The 19,003-nt window shown below is 39.6% G+C and overlaps 1 protein-coding gene across 2 annotated transcripts in view; it reads right to left on the reverse strand.

The window, feature by feature from the left end:
- Positions 1-19,003, reverse strand: part of NPAS3 (neuronal PAS domain protein 3) — an 845,925-nt gene that overhangs the window by 228,909 nt on the left and 598,013 nt on the right. For both annotated transcript variants that reach the window (XM_023514390.1, XM_023514389.1), the window contains one exon: positions 13,695-13,784. In XM_023514390.1, the coding sequence (XP_023370158.1) occupies positions 13,695-13,784 (90 nt within the window). The remainder of the gene's footprint in view (positions 1-13,694; positions 13,785-19,003) is intronic.

Consider the following 19,003-nt stretch of genomic DNA (forward strand, 5'->3'; position numbering starts at 1 on the left):
GAGACCTACTGTGTGTGGGTCATCGTAGCTTGGTTGCCATATCTAGAGCATGTTAGAGACATTAGGTCCTTCAGGGCAGGAACTATGCCATAGTCATCAATAGCCTCAGTTTCTAGCAGTTTTCAGCACAGGTAAGTCACTCAGAAAGTACTGGCCAAAGCCAGGCAGGCATGAATACAATTAAAAGCATAGAGAATGTCATGAGTGCCCTGGGTTTGAGCCTTATTATTGATTACTGAGTCTTCCTATTGAATCTTGAAATATTTCTAATAATTTGAATATCAGAATTTGGGGGGCATATCTAATTTTTAGGTTCATTTCTATTCATTGACACGGTGAGAATAACTATTTTATGGTTCTGAGCAGGATGCTTATACTCCAAGTCTCTCAATTTCTCTTAATTCATAAAATTCAAATAATTCTACATGCTAATTGTCCAAAACTGTCCAGAGGCAGCTTATAATAACGGTTAACAGTGAGGGCTTTGGAGTCAAGTGGGATGGGTTTAGATGTTAGTTTTCCCACTTCCAACCTGTATGGTTTGGGACAAGTTATTTAACCTCTTTGCCTCAGTTTTCATTTCTTTTTCTTCCTTTCTTTCTTTCTTTTTTGAAACAGAATCTCACTCTGATAGAGTACCGTGGCGTCATCACAGCTCACAGCAACCTCAGACTCCTGGCACAAGTGATCCTCTTGCCTCAGCCTCCTGTGTAGCTGGGACTACTGGAGCCTGCCACAACACCTAGCTAGTTTACTATTTTTAGTAGATATGGGATCTTGCTCTTGCTCAGGCTGGTCTCAAACTCCTAAGCTCAAGGGATCTTCCTGCCTCAACCTCCAAAGAGTGCTGGGATTACAGGCATGAGCCCCTGCATCTCCTCTGCCTCAGTTTTCTTATCTATAAAATCGAGATTGTAATCATACCTGACAACAGTTAGGATCATAAACTTTACTTGATGTAGAGTACTTAGAACAGTGCTTGGCACGTAGTAAGGGCTTAATAAATGTTAATTTAATTATTATTGTGAGGCCATAAATATGAACAGAGAAGGTCCACAGAATGATAGCAATTCCTCACAGAGAAGGCAGCGGGGAGCACGAGTCAATCACCAGATAATACGACCTCGGAATTGTTCACAAGTTTACACATTTTCAGTGTAGTTGCGACTTTTTAGATCCTCAGGCATCCCATGAAAGGCTTGGGAAATGCAATAAATATGAACAGACTACATTTAAATGTCTAGAGTCAATAAAATCAGTATTTATTCTAAAGAAGGAAATATCCTCATTAAAAAGAAAGTCAGTCTGTCCTTTGCATTAGCCCAGAATAAAAGGGTAGCGGCCAGGTATCTGCGAGAACTCCTATTATTGACATCACTGACCTATAAACATATCCCCTTCAGCGCGATAGACCGCACTTCAGTACCCTTGTTTTTATATAATTGCTATTACCAAAAGCCTTTCAATTTTGAGTGCTCAAACGAGAGCAATTCATATTTCAGATAATCTGCCAACAAGGAAAACTAATTTCAAAATATTTGATCATAAAAGTTGTCCTCAGCTTCTACAGAGATAATTTAGTCAAATAATATCAGATAATCTGAAAGCAGTCTTCGCAGGAAATTGCTAGGGACTCCATCTAAGCAGCCTCCATTTGCACTTATATAAATGTACTGAAAGTGTAGGAGCCTTTGACAGCCTGCCATATGTGATTTCACTCTATAGCCTACCTACTTTACCATCAAAAGTTATATCCTTTGAAGCATTGCCAGAATTACTTTACCCCAGTAGATATGCTAGATGTGCCCTTTAAAAGCCATATCATTTCTTTTCTACTCTGACTAGTTCAGGGTAGCATCTGCTCAACTAAATTCCTTTGAAGGTTAAAAATAAAATAGCCTGCTTCTTCCAGGCTTCCCTCCCCCACCCCTACCCCAATGTGTAAGAAAAAATGTCCACCATGGGATGAATCGTGGAGAGCACACATTTTAAGGAAGGAGCCTGAGAAATCACCCTTTCATTTTGCACTTAAGAAAAATGAAGATGTAGGCTGTTCTAAGGTCACTGGCCTGATTAGCAGCAGAGGCCAGACCAGAACTAGTCCAGAACGCCGGTCCTGAGTTCTCTCTCCTGCTTCTCCAAAGACTGAATGTGTGATAGACAAAGGATCTAGCCAGAAACTGACAATAGGAAACACCAGCAACAGAGTGCCTTAATTTTATAAACAGAAAATGAATGCTTGGATTTCATCTCCAGGAAACATTTGCTTTTCAGAAATACTCATACTTGGCACTCTCTCTCCTCAGCACTGCTGACAGTTGCAGTCAGTTATTACACTGTTGTGACTTGGAAGCTGATGCCCCCAAACAGTTCAAAATTAGTAACGTTGTGATGCAGGATTGTCTGTTTTCCCCTCAGCTTGCTAATCTATGCTTCTTTTATAATTATTTTAAAAGCCACTATCTGATTTCCTGAGCACCGCCCCAGGTGTTCTTGGTGATAATGAAAGGATAAACATATCATCCAGTGTCATGGAGCAGTTGTGACATTTTAGAAATATCTTCAGTTCAACTCCTCTAATTTCAATGTATGCTGCAGCCAAGGCTGTGGGCCTGTGTTTTCACTAAAGAGCTCAATGAGTCCCTGTAATTGCATGATTTACTTGTCTGCTCAAGTGAAAAAGGTTTTGAAATGTAGTGGAATGGCACGGTCCGTTCTCGGTCCTTGCAAACCCTGCGACGTCAATTTTAATTAATGAACTGGAGAAATTATGGGGATTTTTATTATTATTTCAGGGAACTGGTTATCGGTCTCACCTCTTATTTTCCTTGGATTTGCATCTTCTGTCCTCAGGGATGTGTAGACTTCCAATTCGCACAGGATTGTGGCTAGGACATCACAAGCACACAATCCCCGTGTCACACAACACTTTGAAATGGTTCTGGACAACTAGAGGGAATGGCCTGGTCCTATTTTCCTCTTCCAGATGACCAAGTTGCAAACAACATTCCTAATCACACTTGGCAATCGAGGCTCAGGAGATACCCACGCCTACTAGCCGGGGTCTCAAAAAGATGTCTGCCTACAGAATCTCATTTTCTGTCGTCATTTCTGATTGATCTTTTTTTTTATTGTTTTATTTTTTATTGAATGGTAACTATGTACATTAATTTCTGATTGATCTTTAACTCGGAATGCCTCTGAACACTTTCATTTTTGTGTCTCTCTTTCCTTCACCACCTTTTGATTTCATCCATTAGATAACCATTCTCTGCATAGAATTTCCTTTCTTTCTTACAGGTAAGAACTCATGTTAAGGAACACAAATACCACACTTGTATTGTAATATTACACAGATAATCTTTTATTTGGTCATTTGGTAATTTTGCTAGCCTTCACGTTGCTTTGAACAAAGCAAGCCTGTACATTTCATGAAGCAAAGAGCCAGATCTGAACTAGCACTGTGGCTCCTAGTTTCTGGAAACATTTCTTCTATTCAGAGATAAGCCCATTTAGTGAAAATGTATTTTTTTTTCTCAGCTCCTAAAAAAACATCAAGTTAAAAATGAGGGACTTGGGTCCACCAGATGTAAATATCTAATAAAGTGGGAACAAACACCTGCAAGCCAACACTAGAGGAAGAGAATAAAACCCAGAGGTCAGTGAAACCATCCCCTCTGTTATTCCTTGAAGCCTCAGCTCTTTCCTAACTGAGAGACAATTTTCTATTGTTTCCCTAGCAAAGCAGGCAAAGCTGAAAGAGATAGCCTTGTGCTCCTAACACAATGCTTCCCGTGGGGAGAGGACACCCAAAGGGAGAGAATGTTTCTAAGGTAAACTGGCTTCCCCCAAACCGACATGAAAAATTAAGTGACATCTATGATTCTTTACTTGCTATCCTGATGGTGCATTACTGACATATTTCTGAGATTCACCAAATATTGCACTTGGCCCACAGGTATTCAGTTACTTTTGCCAAAGGCCTTAAATTGCCCTGAAAACATCCAATCTTAGACCATGTTATTTCTTCCCAGGAAAACTTCTTCCTGCATACACATTCTCCTGTTCTCAAAAAGTGTGCATAGTTATTGAAAGTAATAGATTTAATCTGCCAGCACATTAAAAATTAATAGCATCAGAGAAAGTTTTTGTCTTGTTATTGAACGTGGTAAATTTGCAGCTGTAGGAGGCTGAGAAAGGAGGAGGAGACACCCAAAGGAAAACCCGGTTTGCTGTTTCAGTGAATCATTTTGGAAATTATTTATATCTGCGGGCAAAAATGCAGTAGGCATGACAACCAAATCAGAAAGAAACCGATTGTATACATTTATATATGTCTATAGGCATGCGAACAGCCATATGTATTTATACAAAAATGCATCAAAAGAAACTTTGAATAATTCAAACAATTGCCATCAGTCTCTTTAAAAATGATAATTTTAAGAAGAGATTACATCGTTCGACTGTCATCCAAAGGAGTGACTGGGGATAGGAACGATAAAAAGCCACAAGGCACTGGTTTCCTAAAACTAGCATCAATTTTCAGGCTATCAGCCTCGTTCTAGAACTTATGCAAAAACCTAAAGTCAATTCCCTTATTATATTCCAGCTGAAATTATCACTGAAATTGTTGCCATGTTACTTCTGTCATAAAAACCATGTCTTCTTATAGAAGAGGTAAAACCCCATATAGATTGAATGCGTGTGTGTAGAAATGAAATTTGGATTTCACATGAATTTAATGATTTTATGACCTCCTTCCCAGAAGGTCAAGTTATTTCTTATTCTTCAGATGAGCAGTTTGCATTCACTCATCATTCTCATAGGGTCCAGGCTAACTGAGAAGGGATAGCTGGCTTAAGTGTAGAGGTATTATTTTGCATATATTGCCTCTATAAGCACCATATTATGGACAGAAATTATCTTTACTTTCCAACTTTGCATAATAAAATGAGCCATTAAATTAATACCATATAGAAAATATTGCTTGTCAGGCAAAGAAATGTATATTGCTTTCCAGAAAACCAGGGACATTACATTGCCAAAGCCTCCATGAATAATACATGGGTTAATTCAGAAAAACACCGTTTCATTATTTAAAAATGAATAAATTACAGACTTGGAATGATGACTAAATTTTCTTAATCTTACTTTTGCTCAGTGCTCTCGTTTAAAAAGGAATCTGAAAATACTATTTTATCCACACAAATAAAATGAGCTGGCTCCTTACAAAGTATTTTTTTTTTCTGATTTAAGATTTCCTGATCCATAAACTAAAGACTATTCTGTCTTCCTTTTTTTCCCCTTGCTCACTTTAACTCCCAGAAATTAAGAAGCAACCTAGAAGGTCTTCAATTTGTCCATGTGAAAATGGCAAGTCTATCTTGCATTGCCCTCAGATTCTGTGATTCAGCCTAACAAGAAAAGCTCCCTTTGCACAAACTTCCTGTGTTTTAGCCTTGCTGTCTGGTAAAATATGTTCAAAGGAATAAATAAGAATAACATGATTCTCATGTACAACGACACACATTTCTTTCCTTTTCTCTCATAGATATTGTTCTACTCTGAAGACCTGTTAAAAATAAGTCCCATTTGGGCACTGATGAAAGCATAGAGCGGAGAAAGAAATGCACCGGTAATAAGAAATTAATTTGGAGTTAAAATAAGTGAAACATCCTCACACAGTGCATTTAGGCTGAGCATAAAGTGACAGCCAGCAGATTATTCTACCGATTTCTAATGCTGGAAATTCGAATGGCATTTACTAGCATAACCTTTCAACTCTGAGCACATCAATAGAGGCCGACAGTGGCTTGAAATATGATTCCTTGCAGATAGCATATCCTCATTCATCTGCCTGGGCCGCTCTGTGCTCCATTGCACAAACAGCGTCTCACCCACTTCTGAGAGGACACTAATAAAAAAGGCATCAATTTTCAGCTCTAGTACTACTGTGATCTCTTTATATGTTCGACATCCAACATTAAATTAAAATGCTGTTATAAATCCTACTTTCTGAATCTGGAATGAGTGTTGGGTTTTTGTCGCATGAGACTGCAGCAAATCTTGTCAAAAGCAAGGAAGCACGTCTTGTTCACTCAGAATTAATGTTGTGGATGAAAGAAGGAGGTAAAAGGGGTTGAATATGGTGAACTGAGGGTGTCAAAGGCAGTGGGGACTGTAGCTTCAGGGGACCAAGCCAGGCAGGGTATTTGCTGCTTTTAAGAAGTGGCTAATCAAGAATCGTAATTACAAATGACAAGCTAGGTGGCAGGAAGATTACTGATCAACAGACACACACATACACACATCCAGATAGATCAACAGGAAAATGCTAAGCCTAAAATATTGTCAATTATTTCTCTCTGGGAGAACAATACTTTCCAAACACCAGTGGTCCTGAAGAAGCTGCATAGATGATTAGCAAATCTCTACCAGGAGGCTGCCCCTGGGATTCAAAGCCAAATAGCACAGGCTGATGTCATTATTATGTAATTTTACCTACCTATTTCTTTTATAAGAAGAACAATGTTATTAGAAACGAACATGTGTGGATTAAGACAGTTGTAGAGAATTTCTGTGTAAAGATTATAGGAGAGGGGAAAATAAAGACCCCTCCAAGAATAAGGGAAGGGAAGAGCCTGGTTAGTTTTTTCTCTTTTGCTTAAGGTAGCTATGCACTACAGGAGAAGGTTTGGAACTCTCCCCACTCTTCCTGATAAAACGACCCCTGCCAATATAGATTATCAACTAAGAACTATGTGAACTACAAAGTAATAGGGGCTTCAATAAAGATACAGAGCTCAGAGCCGGATTCTTGTGCCCGGTTCATTCATAATTATGGATGGAATAAAGAGGCCTGTTTGTCTATTTGGGAGGGTGGAGTGGAAGGAAAAGGGGGAAGGTGGGAAGAGGGAGCAGTTCAATATCTGGATCGAACAGAGGAACTTTTTCCCCCAAGGATCCTGCCAGGAGGAACCTTGACATGCACAAAGTCAGAACGTAGACAAAGTTGCCCTGGTGAGAACGATAAGGTCACCCGTGGGATTGCTGAGATTATCTCTGTCAAGCACTCGGACAGCATGCAGTCAAATGATGCATCATGCAGTCATTTTCGGGGGGGAAAAATCAATTTCTTCACCAGATCGCTATTTGCTTTTCAAAGTGCCCTTGTAGGCCTTCACCACCAAGCATTTATCAATTTAAATGTTGTAAATTGATAATGTGCCACTGTGCCTTGTACTGTTTCTGAATTATTTTGATACTTTTATTTTCTCAATAGTCTCCAAACCCTCAGAGCTTCCGCATTCAAAAGGGCATTTTTCTTTGTTACATCCAGAAGTGATGAACTTTTTATGATTAGAGTACAGGAGAAAAATGCAGACTTGCTAGGGCGTGGGGAGGCTCAAAAGCTACAAAAATTATATGTCTTTATTCTTTTTTTATTATTCTTGTTTTAAAAAAAACTTAAAGTATGCCCACTTGAAAGACTTTAAAAAAGGTTTGGGTCCTAAAGCAGTGTTTGAGTTCATTTATTAGCAAAACCTCAGTTACCCCAGCATGGCATAAATTTAGAATACCAACTGCAAAAATGCTAACACCTGGCTCCATACTGTAACCCCTCTGCTGAATGGAAATGATACCTGTTTTGTCTTTATATTCCTGCTCTTTAGGATGTGATGATGCCAAACAAGAGTAATAACTTATAAGGAAAGATAGCATCCCCCCCCCACCACCCTAAAGAAATATATATGTCTTTTACAAGCGTGGAAGCAGAGTATTAACCACACACTAACCTCAACTTGATTTGCATTGAGCAATGCAGAATGGAAGAGTTAAGGCTTGCACTTTGGAAAAGCAAAAGAAAGACATGGCAGTTGCAAAGCATCTTTAACCTCCAGTGATTTATTGGCCCTCGGCCAAGTTATCAGGGGAATCTAATTCTTCTTTATTATTCAAATAAACCACATTTGGCACCATGGTTCCCTTTCAGAATAGCTTCACAAATAGACTGAGCTCTGTCATTTATTTGACCTTGTACTTGTGTGCTGTAGCTGTAATTTTATTTGCTATTCTATATAACAAATGCAGAGAAATCTAAAATATGGAGATGAACAACAGGATGGGGAAAGGAGTTTCTGATAAACATGTCTGTAAGGCTCAAAAGAATAGACCCAATTCAAAACAACCATTTACCCCTTTTCACCTTCACCTCTATTAGCCCTCGTATCTGCAGCCGCCCTGCCCCTTTCAGCAAGCTGCCTTGAATCAAGCCAATTTGTAACCTCCTCTGCAGCTACCTTCTGGCTGGCTCACAATAGCCAGGAAAAGCCTTCTGCAGTCTAAGAGGGTGGGGACTTGGTGAGAAGAAGGGGAATGACTCATTACCTGCTGCTGGGCACCGGAGGTAGTGGGGGTGATTAGAACCCACTCAAAGAGAGGGTTTAGCGAGCGCGTAGGGCATTTTCTAGCAATATCATACCATAAACGTGCCAATTTCCTGATTGCTCTACATCCCATCTTGTCGTAAACAGGATTCAGTGTCAACCTGAAACCATTTTTTTGCTGGTATAGGTATGCATCATTCCTCACCTCAACTTTCAAGGAAAAATGTTTGCAGAAGATGTGAGTCCATTCGCATTCTTGGGCCTCCAACTGAGTCCCATGTTCTCTGTCTTGGGCAACTACGTATAAAGCTAAATTTCTTAGGAGGATTAGAAGATTCAGGATCAGGTGTGGGTGGAGGAAAGTTGCTTTGAAACCATATAAAACACCAAACTAGTCAATGCTGCTGTGAGGCTTGGATAGCAAAAATGAATGTCACCTCTCAGCACACCCACGGCTGAGGGAGGACTCGGCTCTACCTGTTTATTGGGTTTGTAATATGTGTGTTTGTGTTTGCTGTGTGGATCATTACAGCCTGGCTGTGAATGTGGACTTGAAGGGAAGTGTTACAATCTACACATTAGCCTCTAAACAAATCTGATGGGAGACCTATTTCTAAATTTCATTCTTGGCCGGGTGTGGTGGCTCACACCTGTAATCTTAGCACTCTGGGGGGCTGAGGCAGGTGGATTGCTTGAGTTCATGAGTTCATGACCAGCCTGAGTCAGAGTGAGACCCTGTCTCTTAAAAAATAGCCAGCTGTTGTGGTGGGCACCTGTAGTCCCAGCTACTTCGGAGGCTGAGGCAAGACCATCAGTTGAGCCCAAGAGTTTGAGGTTGCTAGGAGTTATGATGCCATGGCAGTCTACCAAGGGTGACTAAGAATCCATCTCAAAAAAAAAAAAATCATTCCTGCTTTCATTAGGAAGCTATATTTCCTTATTTTTGATAGTTGGCTATATTTTCCTTTTTGCCATGGCTACCATGAAGCTCATATGTAAAACTGAAACTGTATTGGATCTCTGGTACCCTTTTATAGGCCCCCCCTTTTTTTGCAGTTTTTGGCCAGGGCTGGGTTTAAACCTGCCACCTCCAGTATATGGGGCCAGTACCCTACTCCTTTGAGCCACAGATGCTGCCCTTATAGGCCTCTTTTTATGTTCTTCTATGAGTTAATAGATTACTTACTTTTGTTATCTTTTTTTCTTATTCCTTAGTTCCATTTTGATATTATCTTTACCGTGTGTTTATGTAAGCTATTTCAAATCCCTTGTGCAAAGAGGAAGGGATAAGCTAGGGGTTCTCAACCTGTGGGTCGTGACCCACAGGAACTGTATTAAAGGGCCGTGGCATTAGGAAGGTTGCGAACCACTGGTATAAGCCAACATATATTTCCCTAAGGTTTAAATCCTATATCAACTAGAAATGCTGTTTATTTCTCATTTATAGTCTTTTGGATTCTCTGATGATGAAGCCCCTTTACCTTTTGGAAGAGGGTTCATAAGAGCTGGCCGTGCATCATTGCTACATTTTCGGTGTTAGGGAACCCATTCTGTTTTTTTGTCTTCTTTTTTGCTTCTGCTTGTTCCATTATGGCTAGAGAGCAGAGCTGTCCTGTGCAGCTCTGAGCACCATCACCCATGTAAGAAGTCATTCAATCTCTATGCAAACCGAACTCAGCATCTGTATGTTGGGATCTTTCTTTAAGATCATGTCTCATGGTGAGTAACTGGAGATCATTTTTACACAGGAAAGTAGATCAAGAATCCTACTTCTATAACCCGAAACTACTTCTTGGAGTTTAAACTAAGGAAATACACTTTTTACATATGAAGTCAAAAGCTCAAGGTCAAAAGGGCTCCTGGGGAGGTTCAGACATCATCACTATCAGTCGCTTCATTCCCATCATCATAGTAATATGACAATACCTTAAAGACAGTGCCCAGCCTGCATGTCACAGTGGGGCGCCAGGAGCTGTTCCACTGCCTGGAGTGGAAGAGAAAATCTGTTCCACTTCTCTATGTTCTATGCTCCATAACAGAACTCAGCAGAAGTTTCCCTGCTTTGTTTTCTCATGAGCCAGAAAAGAATCCTAACTCTTCCCTAAGCATAAGCCGTTTTAAAGCCACCATATTTATTTACATGTTGAAAGAAAATATAACTGAGGAAGAAATATCTTGAAACACAAATGCAGATACAGCTATGTTCTGACTATCAGACTGACATGTGAGCAGTATTCCCCCCAAATTTTGCCGGACAAGTTTTTGATGATACAGTTACACGTTGTCTCTGTTTAACAAAACTACAGCATGTCCCAAAGGTCGCCCCTCAGGTTGCTGTACGTGGGGAAAATGGGAAATTGTAGGTTAATGTACTTTTGTTTGCAAAATACTCATTACATATTTATAAAATATTCCCAACATGTTGGCCCCTTCTTTGTGAAATTCTGTAATGAATATTTTGTAAATAAAGGTACATTTACCTGTGATTTCCCATTTTCCCCATGTATGGTGACATGAGAAGCAACCTTTGGCACACACTATAATTTAAAAAGGAAAGGAGACGGACTGTAAATTTATAGACTCCTTATGACTGTCCAGAATTTGATGGAATAACTATTTAGCCAAAGTTGTAGAACATAAGCAAAGTATTTGGTTTGCATTTAATTAAGGATGTGTGTGTGTGTGTATGTGTGTGTGTGTGTGTGTGTGTATGCATTTGCAAAAGTGCAATGGATAACTTAGACGATGTTTACTATGTCACCCTTGAGCACCCCATCACTGAAAAATGGCACTCAACTTGAAAAGAGTTATGTCTCAGGGTCCTCAATTTTCTATTAGGACTTAGCACCTTACCTGGAAACTCTTTCCTAAAGTTTTAACATAGATTTACTTTTCCCTCATGTTTTGGGCATTTAAGATCATATCATGCTCTTTATCAGTTCATTTTCATGTTAACCCACAACTAGTCTTAAATTTTGGTTTTGAGCTCTAAGTACATAAACTGGTATATGCAAACATCACTTTCTACTGATTCACCTCTCACCATTTCAGTTGTGTAATGCTGCCAAACGAAGACCTTTGTCCCATATCTCACAGCTTCCACCCACATATTGGACAATTTCTGCCAACACTGAACACACCCACCATGAGAGAAGGCAACAGTACACTTCACCCAGGGTCTGCCCGTGGTTAAGTCAAGACGCTGACTTTAAAACCCATACATACATATCAAAGCAGGCAAGCAGGGACTGACTACACACAAGTTGCCAGACACCACACCATAGCTGCTTTATTCTGCGGAAACCTCAATTATTTGTCTCATATTTTAGGAAAAGATTGACTTAATGATAGAGTAGAGAAGCAGTAAAATAAACTGCTTTTAAGGAGAAACCAGCACAGGGTTAAAGCCAAATTTTTCTTGAACAGATGATATTTCAGATGGCCACACTATTCCAGATGCATCAATTTCCTTGAAAATCCAATCCATATATGTGCATATGCTGTGCTGGCAGGAGGACTGCCTGAAATGGCCAAAACCCAAGAGCTAATATTCTTTTGGCCAGAATAATGCAATTATTATTTTCCTAGCTATCAGTCTAAGCATACAGAGCCATCTGTTATGCAAAGCAAACATACACATCTCAATTACAGAAAATGCAGTTGCCTTGACAGAATTTGGATTACACCACTAACCAGGCTGTAAAATGTGTTTTGAGCTAGTATATAATGGATGCTTTTCAGGAGTTCCCTAATTAGCATTTACCTGCTTAAACTAATTATTCATCCTTCTTCCTTACTGGCTTATTAAACTTTGTTGGGTACTCTGCAGGAAACAGATGAATATGGGCATCGCAGAACAAACAGTGGCGTCTCCAGTTCTGTAGAACATCAGCAACATGGTGGCACACCACTTCCAAAATTGAAGATTCTCATCACTAGGTCCCAGACAGATTAAGACAAGGCTTAAAGTCAACTAACGGCTATTACAAAACCAGAGATTTTGATAAGATGCAAGAATACTAATACTGAGTTAACAGTAGCTCCATTTCTGTCTGTAACTCGGTTTGCTAAAGTCCACATGAAATAGAATGACTCTGTGTACTCCAGCCAATAGTTCACATGTTCCTCAAGGAAGCATTAACAGACCAGACCCTTGTTTGGATTCTCAACAGTAAATGATCAAATTTGGCAGTGTTTCTCTTCTTCCCCCGACCTCCTCAAATGCCAAATCTCTCTCCTTATTATTTTTCAACGTCTTTCTTGATTTAGCTGTTACCCAGAGAACTTAGGAACAGCCAAGAGATTCCAGCCATGCTGGGTATCTCCTTAGAGCTGTGCCAACTTTCAGAAGCAATGAGTCTGGGGTGGGTTCTACTTAAAAGGAGAAAGACAAATCTCATCTCCATCTTTAGCTTCAAGGGGCAACCGAATGAGAGGTTATCCAACTTGGCAGATCATCACACGTAGACAAAATCCTTCCCACCGAGGCTCTGTTTTCCTCGTGCCAAACCACGAGATGAAAAGGGTCAAACTCCGCCAATCACCTATGCAGGCACAAATACCCAGATGTTCAGCAGTTTTGTGTAGAAAACATCTGGATAGTTAGCTGCATTGCAAACGTTGCTTCAGGATGTTTTGGAATCCACCGGAACTAAAACGTCTGTGTTCCAGGGGAACATCCAGAACTAACATTCGAAATTTTTGTCCCTGCCCCATCAGCCTCCATTTTCTTTTCTTTTACCCTCCAACAAACACGTGTGAGTGATTAAACGGCAAATAAGGAGAGGCCATCTTATTTTATGAAATTGTCTTTCCGCATTAAGAGGCATTTGCAAAGGCAGCAAAATACATCCTTGCTGGCGCCCTCCCTGCAACACATTTTAATGGTCTCTTTCAGCATTTCTTGACTCCAAATGACTCCTGCCATTGTGTCAGCTCCCAGGATAATGCAGGGTACTCCATAAACATCCAGTAATAGGACACAAGGGAAGCACTATTAGTGTGTCCCTCTCCTACCGGGCACAGAGGTTTCAAAGTTCAAAACAACCAAGGGAAGAAACTTCATTTGTTCTCAATAAATTAATAATGATCCTTGGGGTGGGGGGAGATAAAGTTTTTGAGCGCAAGTTTATCCTGAACGTTCAACACTGACACGTAGGTTTCTCACTGACTTTGAGAGAACAGTTGGGGAAAGCCATTAGATAACGTGATAGTCCATGTGAAGGAGGATATTCCTTATAGAAGGAAAAGAGTGAACCTGAAGGAGGCTTCACAGTCACCGCCAAGAATCTAAATTATTTTACTTACTTGCGAGAGGCCTAGGTAGATGGAGACAGTTTCAGAAATGTACAAAAATTTTCCTTCTTGATTTAGTGCAAATACAAAGCCATCCAGGGACTGCAGGAAAAAATAAACATATAAATAGGTTAATAAATATATATGACATATACTTAATTAATCAGGCCACTGAGAAAAGAACATTGAAGACCATTTTTTTCTTCATGTGTAACCAAAGTCCTAAGACCTTTTTTAGTATTACATTATATACAAACAAATTAAAGGCCTGAATTAAGACTACAAGCTTTCCTTTTTTTTTAGGACTTCCTTCCATCTCTGTCATTTTGATGCAGGCACATTATATTCACATATAAGATAAGGTCATTTGTGAGGTGTTGTCTTTGTTTTTTTTTAGGATCTAGTGGTTACTGAGATTAGATCAGCAAGATTCTTCATTAAATAGTTGAACAGGAATGAAGAGTATAATGAAAAAAAAAGAAAAAAAGGGTTCCCAAATGAAGAGCAAGTAAGACCAGCACTTGAACTACTATGCACTTCAACAATTTGTTAATTAGGGTGATGCCTGTGGCTCAAGGAGTAAGGCGCCGGCCCCATATACCAGAGGTGGCGGGTGGTGGTTTCAAACCCAGCCCCAGCCAAAAACTGCAACCCCCCCAAACCCCAAAAAACCAATTTGTTAATTAATAAAAAATTATGTCCTCCCCACTCCCAATGCCCCTTGTTTTAGAACAAATGAGAAAAGTAATACACTATGGGTGAATATTTATGGGCTAAAACCTTACAAACTGAAATCCTGTTTTGCAAAGCTCTATATGACAATTTTAGTTATAGGTCTAGTTTCCATCACAACTCCTAAAATGAAAACAAAAGGAGAAAGAAAGGAAGGAAAGAAGAGAGGGAGGGACAGAAGGAGGGAAGGAAAACGTTACGCATCATCTGTAACTTCTAAAACCTCAGACCACTTTCCAACTGGAGGGTACATTTTCAGTTTAATGAATGGTACAAACTCATCATGAACTCCAGCTGCATATTGAGAATGATTTGTTTCAAATTTTTGCACCAAGGGCATTTTATGCCCTCCATCACCCTCACATCTTTTGTTTGGCTTTATTTATTTATTTTAACAAGGTAGATTATACAAGTGTTGCTTGCACAGAAAAAGAAGTTTTAAAGATTAGTGATGTTAACAAAAATTGTGAATTTGCAAATATACGATACTCATACTAGAAACAAGGTACGTGGAAACGCTAAGTCAATGACAGGAGTTTTAAAATATAGAAAGATGCAAGTTGTGTAAAATTTAGTTAGAAATATATGCCCCCTCAAATCTTAGCATTAATTTGGTTTCCTAAAATACTGAATTTTGGGGGGAAATAGCAAGTCAGAAAATTAAGTTCATGATCTTGTCCTAAAAAAGTGCTATATATTTCATTGCTGAATATCACAGCAGTCACCTTTGATGTCCTCTCCTTGAGAAGCTGTGCACTGACTGACCTCAGTGCCTGGTCCATCTTTCAAGGCAATTTTGGAACTGTTTTTCTGGAATGACCATCAGAGCTGTCATACAGTGCCCCAAAACATGCAACAGCAATAATGAACATCTCTCAACAAGACACTGCTATACATCCACACAAACATAGCTGTGAGACACTGATATTCCAAGGTTATGAAACCTTACTGAGTTGTTTATACAGGGCTGCCAATGTAAATGCACAGTGGCAAGTTCATGAACTTAATTGGCAGACCTCATAGAATAATAGCTGTGATGTATGCATAAACAAGTTCTATATTATATATGTATACATGTATGTATATCAGCATGTGTGTGCATGTAAAATTTGGATTTCTATGCTTCCTGACCTGTTTTTATTGCCCTGCTGGTCAGAAACTGTGAGTAGCTTCCAACCCCTTCATCTAATTTACTGAACTCTGAAAACAAGTCAAAAGTCACGTTATATTGCTCCATAAAGAAACAAATTACAAGATAGATAAGCCTTTAGTTAGGACAGTACAATAAAAACAATTCACATTTATTAAACAGTATGTGCTAAGCAGCTTGCACCTAATCTTTCAATTTTTACATTTTATATACCGGGAATTGAGGTGCACTGAAGTTAGGCAACATGCCTATCCCCTAGTTTGGAGTCTGACTTTGAGCCTTGTCAATCATAATGAAGAACTAGCTATATGGCCTTCTACTAAAATTAAAGATTCTCTAACAGTTAGACTGAGTCTAACTGATATGTGTGAATTAATGAAAATATAAACATTCATAGCACTTCTGAAGTTAAAATATGTATATTAAGAGGCAGCCTATGACTTCTTAGATATCATCACTAGCTTTTGAATGACTTGTTCAAATGATAGAATCTCCCCATTGGGGTAGGAGACAAAGGAGAAGTGAGATCACAAGAGAGTCCCTAACTTATTTCCACAAGAGGTCACCTGGTCTCCTCTGCACTGTAATATGTCCCCTTGGGCCAGTTATAGGCAATAAAATATTGTCTAAGAGAACTGGGCTCCTTACCTTTGAAAACTGCCAGACCCTTGGGAGCCTTGTCAGACAGGAGCTCTCAGGCCCAGAGTGTGGTACAGTAGAAACTCACTTTCAACCAGTGCAAAGGGAGAGATGGTCCCTTCCTACAAGCTTGGGGAGGCTCTTTTCTCAACATGTCTTTACTTCAAAGAAGATGTCCCCTGAGAAGGACTCATGAGAATTAGGACCTTCTTCTATTTGACCACCTGTCCCCCTGGAGAAAAGGGTTCTGTTAGGTTTCCAGGTGATCACAGAGAACTGCCCCAGCTACCTCCTCACACCTGAACGTCCATGATCAATGTGGAGAGATCACAGGAGGACTGGTAAGGAGACAAGTGGAAGTTGGCAGGCTAGTTGACAGCAGAAGAGGACTGATGGAGCTGGTGTGGCAATAATCTCCTATTTTACAGGTGAGGAAACTGAAGCACAGGGAGGTTAAGTGGCTGAACAAGATCAGCCAGCAGGTGAGCAGGCAGAGATAGGATTAAATCCCCTCTACTCCCAGAATATTAGGAAAGCATTTATGGTATAGTGTACAGCCCGGGTTGGCCGATTTAATTCCCAGCTAGACTGAGGGAATACCTTATTTATCTATGTCTAGCCAGCACCTAACAATGCGCCATCAAGACTTACAGAATCCACTTCTACCTCCAAGCTCTAAGCTCCCGTTCCTATACATCCTGCATGCCAAATGACTAAAAAGGATGGGAATTATTTTCTCAGAGAGTTCTGTTTATGGAGCTGTTAGATCATTTGCAGATTCAGATGCTACGGATTTCTAATATGGTCTGGGAATAGCTCCTGATACTGGAAAGATCAGAGTTGGAGTGGGTTCTTTTATACTACTCCAACCATCCAGTGCTCTTCCTAAAAAGATATGCCACTTGCCATCTACACATATCTTTTACTTTCTCACTAAAGGGGGATTGTGGTTTTTAATGTTAGGTTCAGAGCTCATGGACTCACTGAAATATCTGCAGCAGTCTGGGCACTACAGCAGGGAAAAGGAGTATCTGGAGGCCAAACATCTGATGCTATTAAGCAGCAGCGATCTAAGAACTGGCCAGTTTTGTTTGGCAAAAGCAGAGGCTTCAACACATGCTCCAGTTTCCTGGTGAGATTAAAATGAGTCTATGTCTACATGACACAAAGACATTCAGTCAATTCAATCACAAATAACAGCCAATTTGGTAGGGGGAAAAAGAACTCGATTAGTTGTTAGTTATCAACAGAGGTTAAAAAAAAACCTGGTAAAATAACCATACTTTTCACTTTTATGCTTATCATTTTAGTCAATTAGATCTATATAATCTGAGATGAATGTTTATAACTCTGGTTTGATTACCTTTCACATAAAGAATGTGATCTGAATTCAGGTATAAAGTAGATTCACAAGGTCACTTGTCACACAGCCATTACCTTCTGAGTTGGGGTCATCCCTGTCTATCATTAGTTGTATTTTGCCACCTAGAAAAGTTTGAAGAGCTGTCTCAGTGTTGGATCAATTTCAGTGTCTCCATTTAAAAAAGGGATAGGAGGAAGGAAATATTCGGTCTGTGAGTCTTGGACACCAGATGTGATTCTTCTGAAAGTTCTGTGGAATTTTATAAAATTTGGAATCGGGAAAGCTATTATATACTGGGCTGTTCAATCACTGCAGGCTACTTCTTTAATTTTTTTTTTTTTTAAACTGCCCACTGTTTTCAACAGGCACCAATTAAGATTCTGGGGTCAAAGGGTTAATTACATCTTCTTACCCACTATGTAGAATTTTCTGATTATTAACTAAGGTTGGATTAAGATGAAAAAGAGCCTACACAAATGTTAATGCTAGTCCCTCCTCGAGAAGATTTAGCATAAAGCCATGCTGAAATCTATCTGCTTTCCTCAAAGCAGATGGAGAACGAAATCTTAGAAGAAACAGTAAAACAGACGTTTTAAAGACATGCAAGTATCTGATTTCTCAGGACAGTTTTCTTATTACTGAAAACCGTTCTTAGGCATCCAGACAGGGCTGATAGGAGATTTCCTTTGTCACAGCCCAGTAAGTCAAGGAGGTGCCCATGCAGGAAGGAGGCTTGTATGCAGAAGTCAGGAGTTCCAGCATCTCTGAATAATAATGCCTGTAATTATAATTTATATCCCCTGACATCAGTGTAACATATAAAGTGTACGGCACACTTTCTTAACCCCCAAAGCTAAATGCTTCTAACAGTACTTGTCAAATAAGGAGGTTATTTCCTTGCAGGGTATGAAATTAGCTACAGCTTCATGATTGAAGGTACACTAATGTTTAATGCATCGTGGTAAATAGATTTATATTTGTCACAGGGGTTTTGTTTCTGGTTTCCTTTTCACGCACACCCTCTGCAACCAAATTTCCCAGACTGAAATTTCTCTACGGTGTTCTTACAGGGACAATTCTCATGTCTTTAACTCCTCTGAAATTGGCAGTTCTTTCTTCTCCCTTCTAGTATAGAAGGGAGAAAAAAAATCACCCCAAAGTCTTTTCTTGTGACTTAACTCCAGTTAGAGAGAAGAATTACCAGTAGGCTAGGTTATTTTAATGACAGATTATTTTAAACTAAGCCTTCACCATCTGTTCCACCCCCTAATTATGAATGCAAAAAGAACATATTTCACAATTACATCAGTAAAAAAGTAAGATATACATGATTTAAATGCATGCGCGTGCTCCTTGTCCAATGTGCTGTGCATCTGTGATGTTCTGCTAATTCGGGCTCAGACTACAGAGAAAATCCTCCTCCGTGATAGAGTACAG

Source organism: Otolemur garnettii, unplaced genomic scaffold (genome assembly GCF_000181295.1).
Source record: "Otolemur garnettii isolate 467f Iridium unplaced genomic scaffold, OtoGar3 scaffold00052, whole genome shotgun sequence".
Taxonomy (NCBI): domain Eukaryota; kingdom Metazoa; phylum Chordata; class Mammalia; order Primates; family Galagidae; genus Otolemur; species Otolemur garnettii.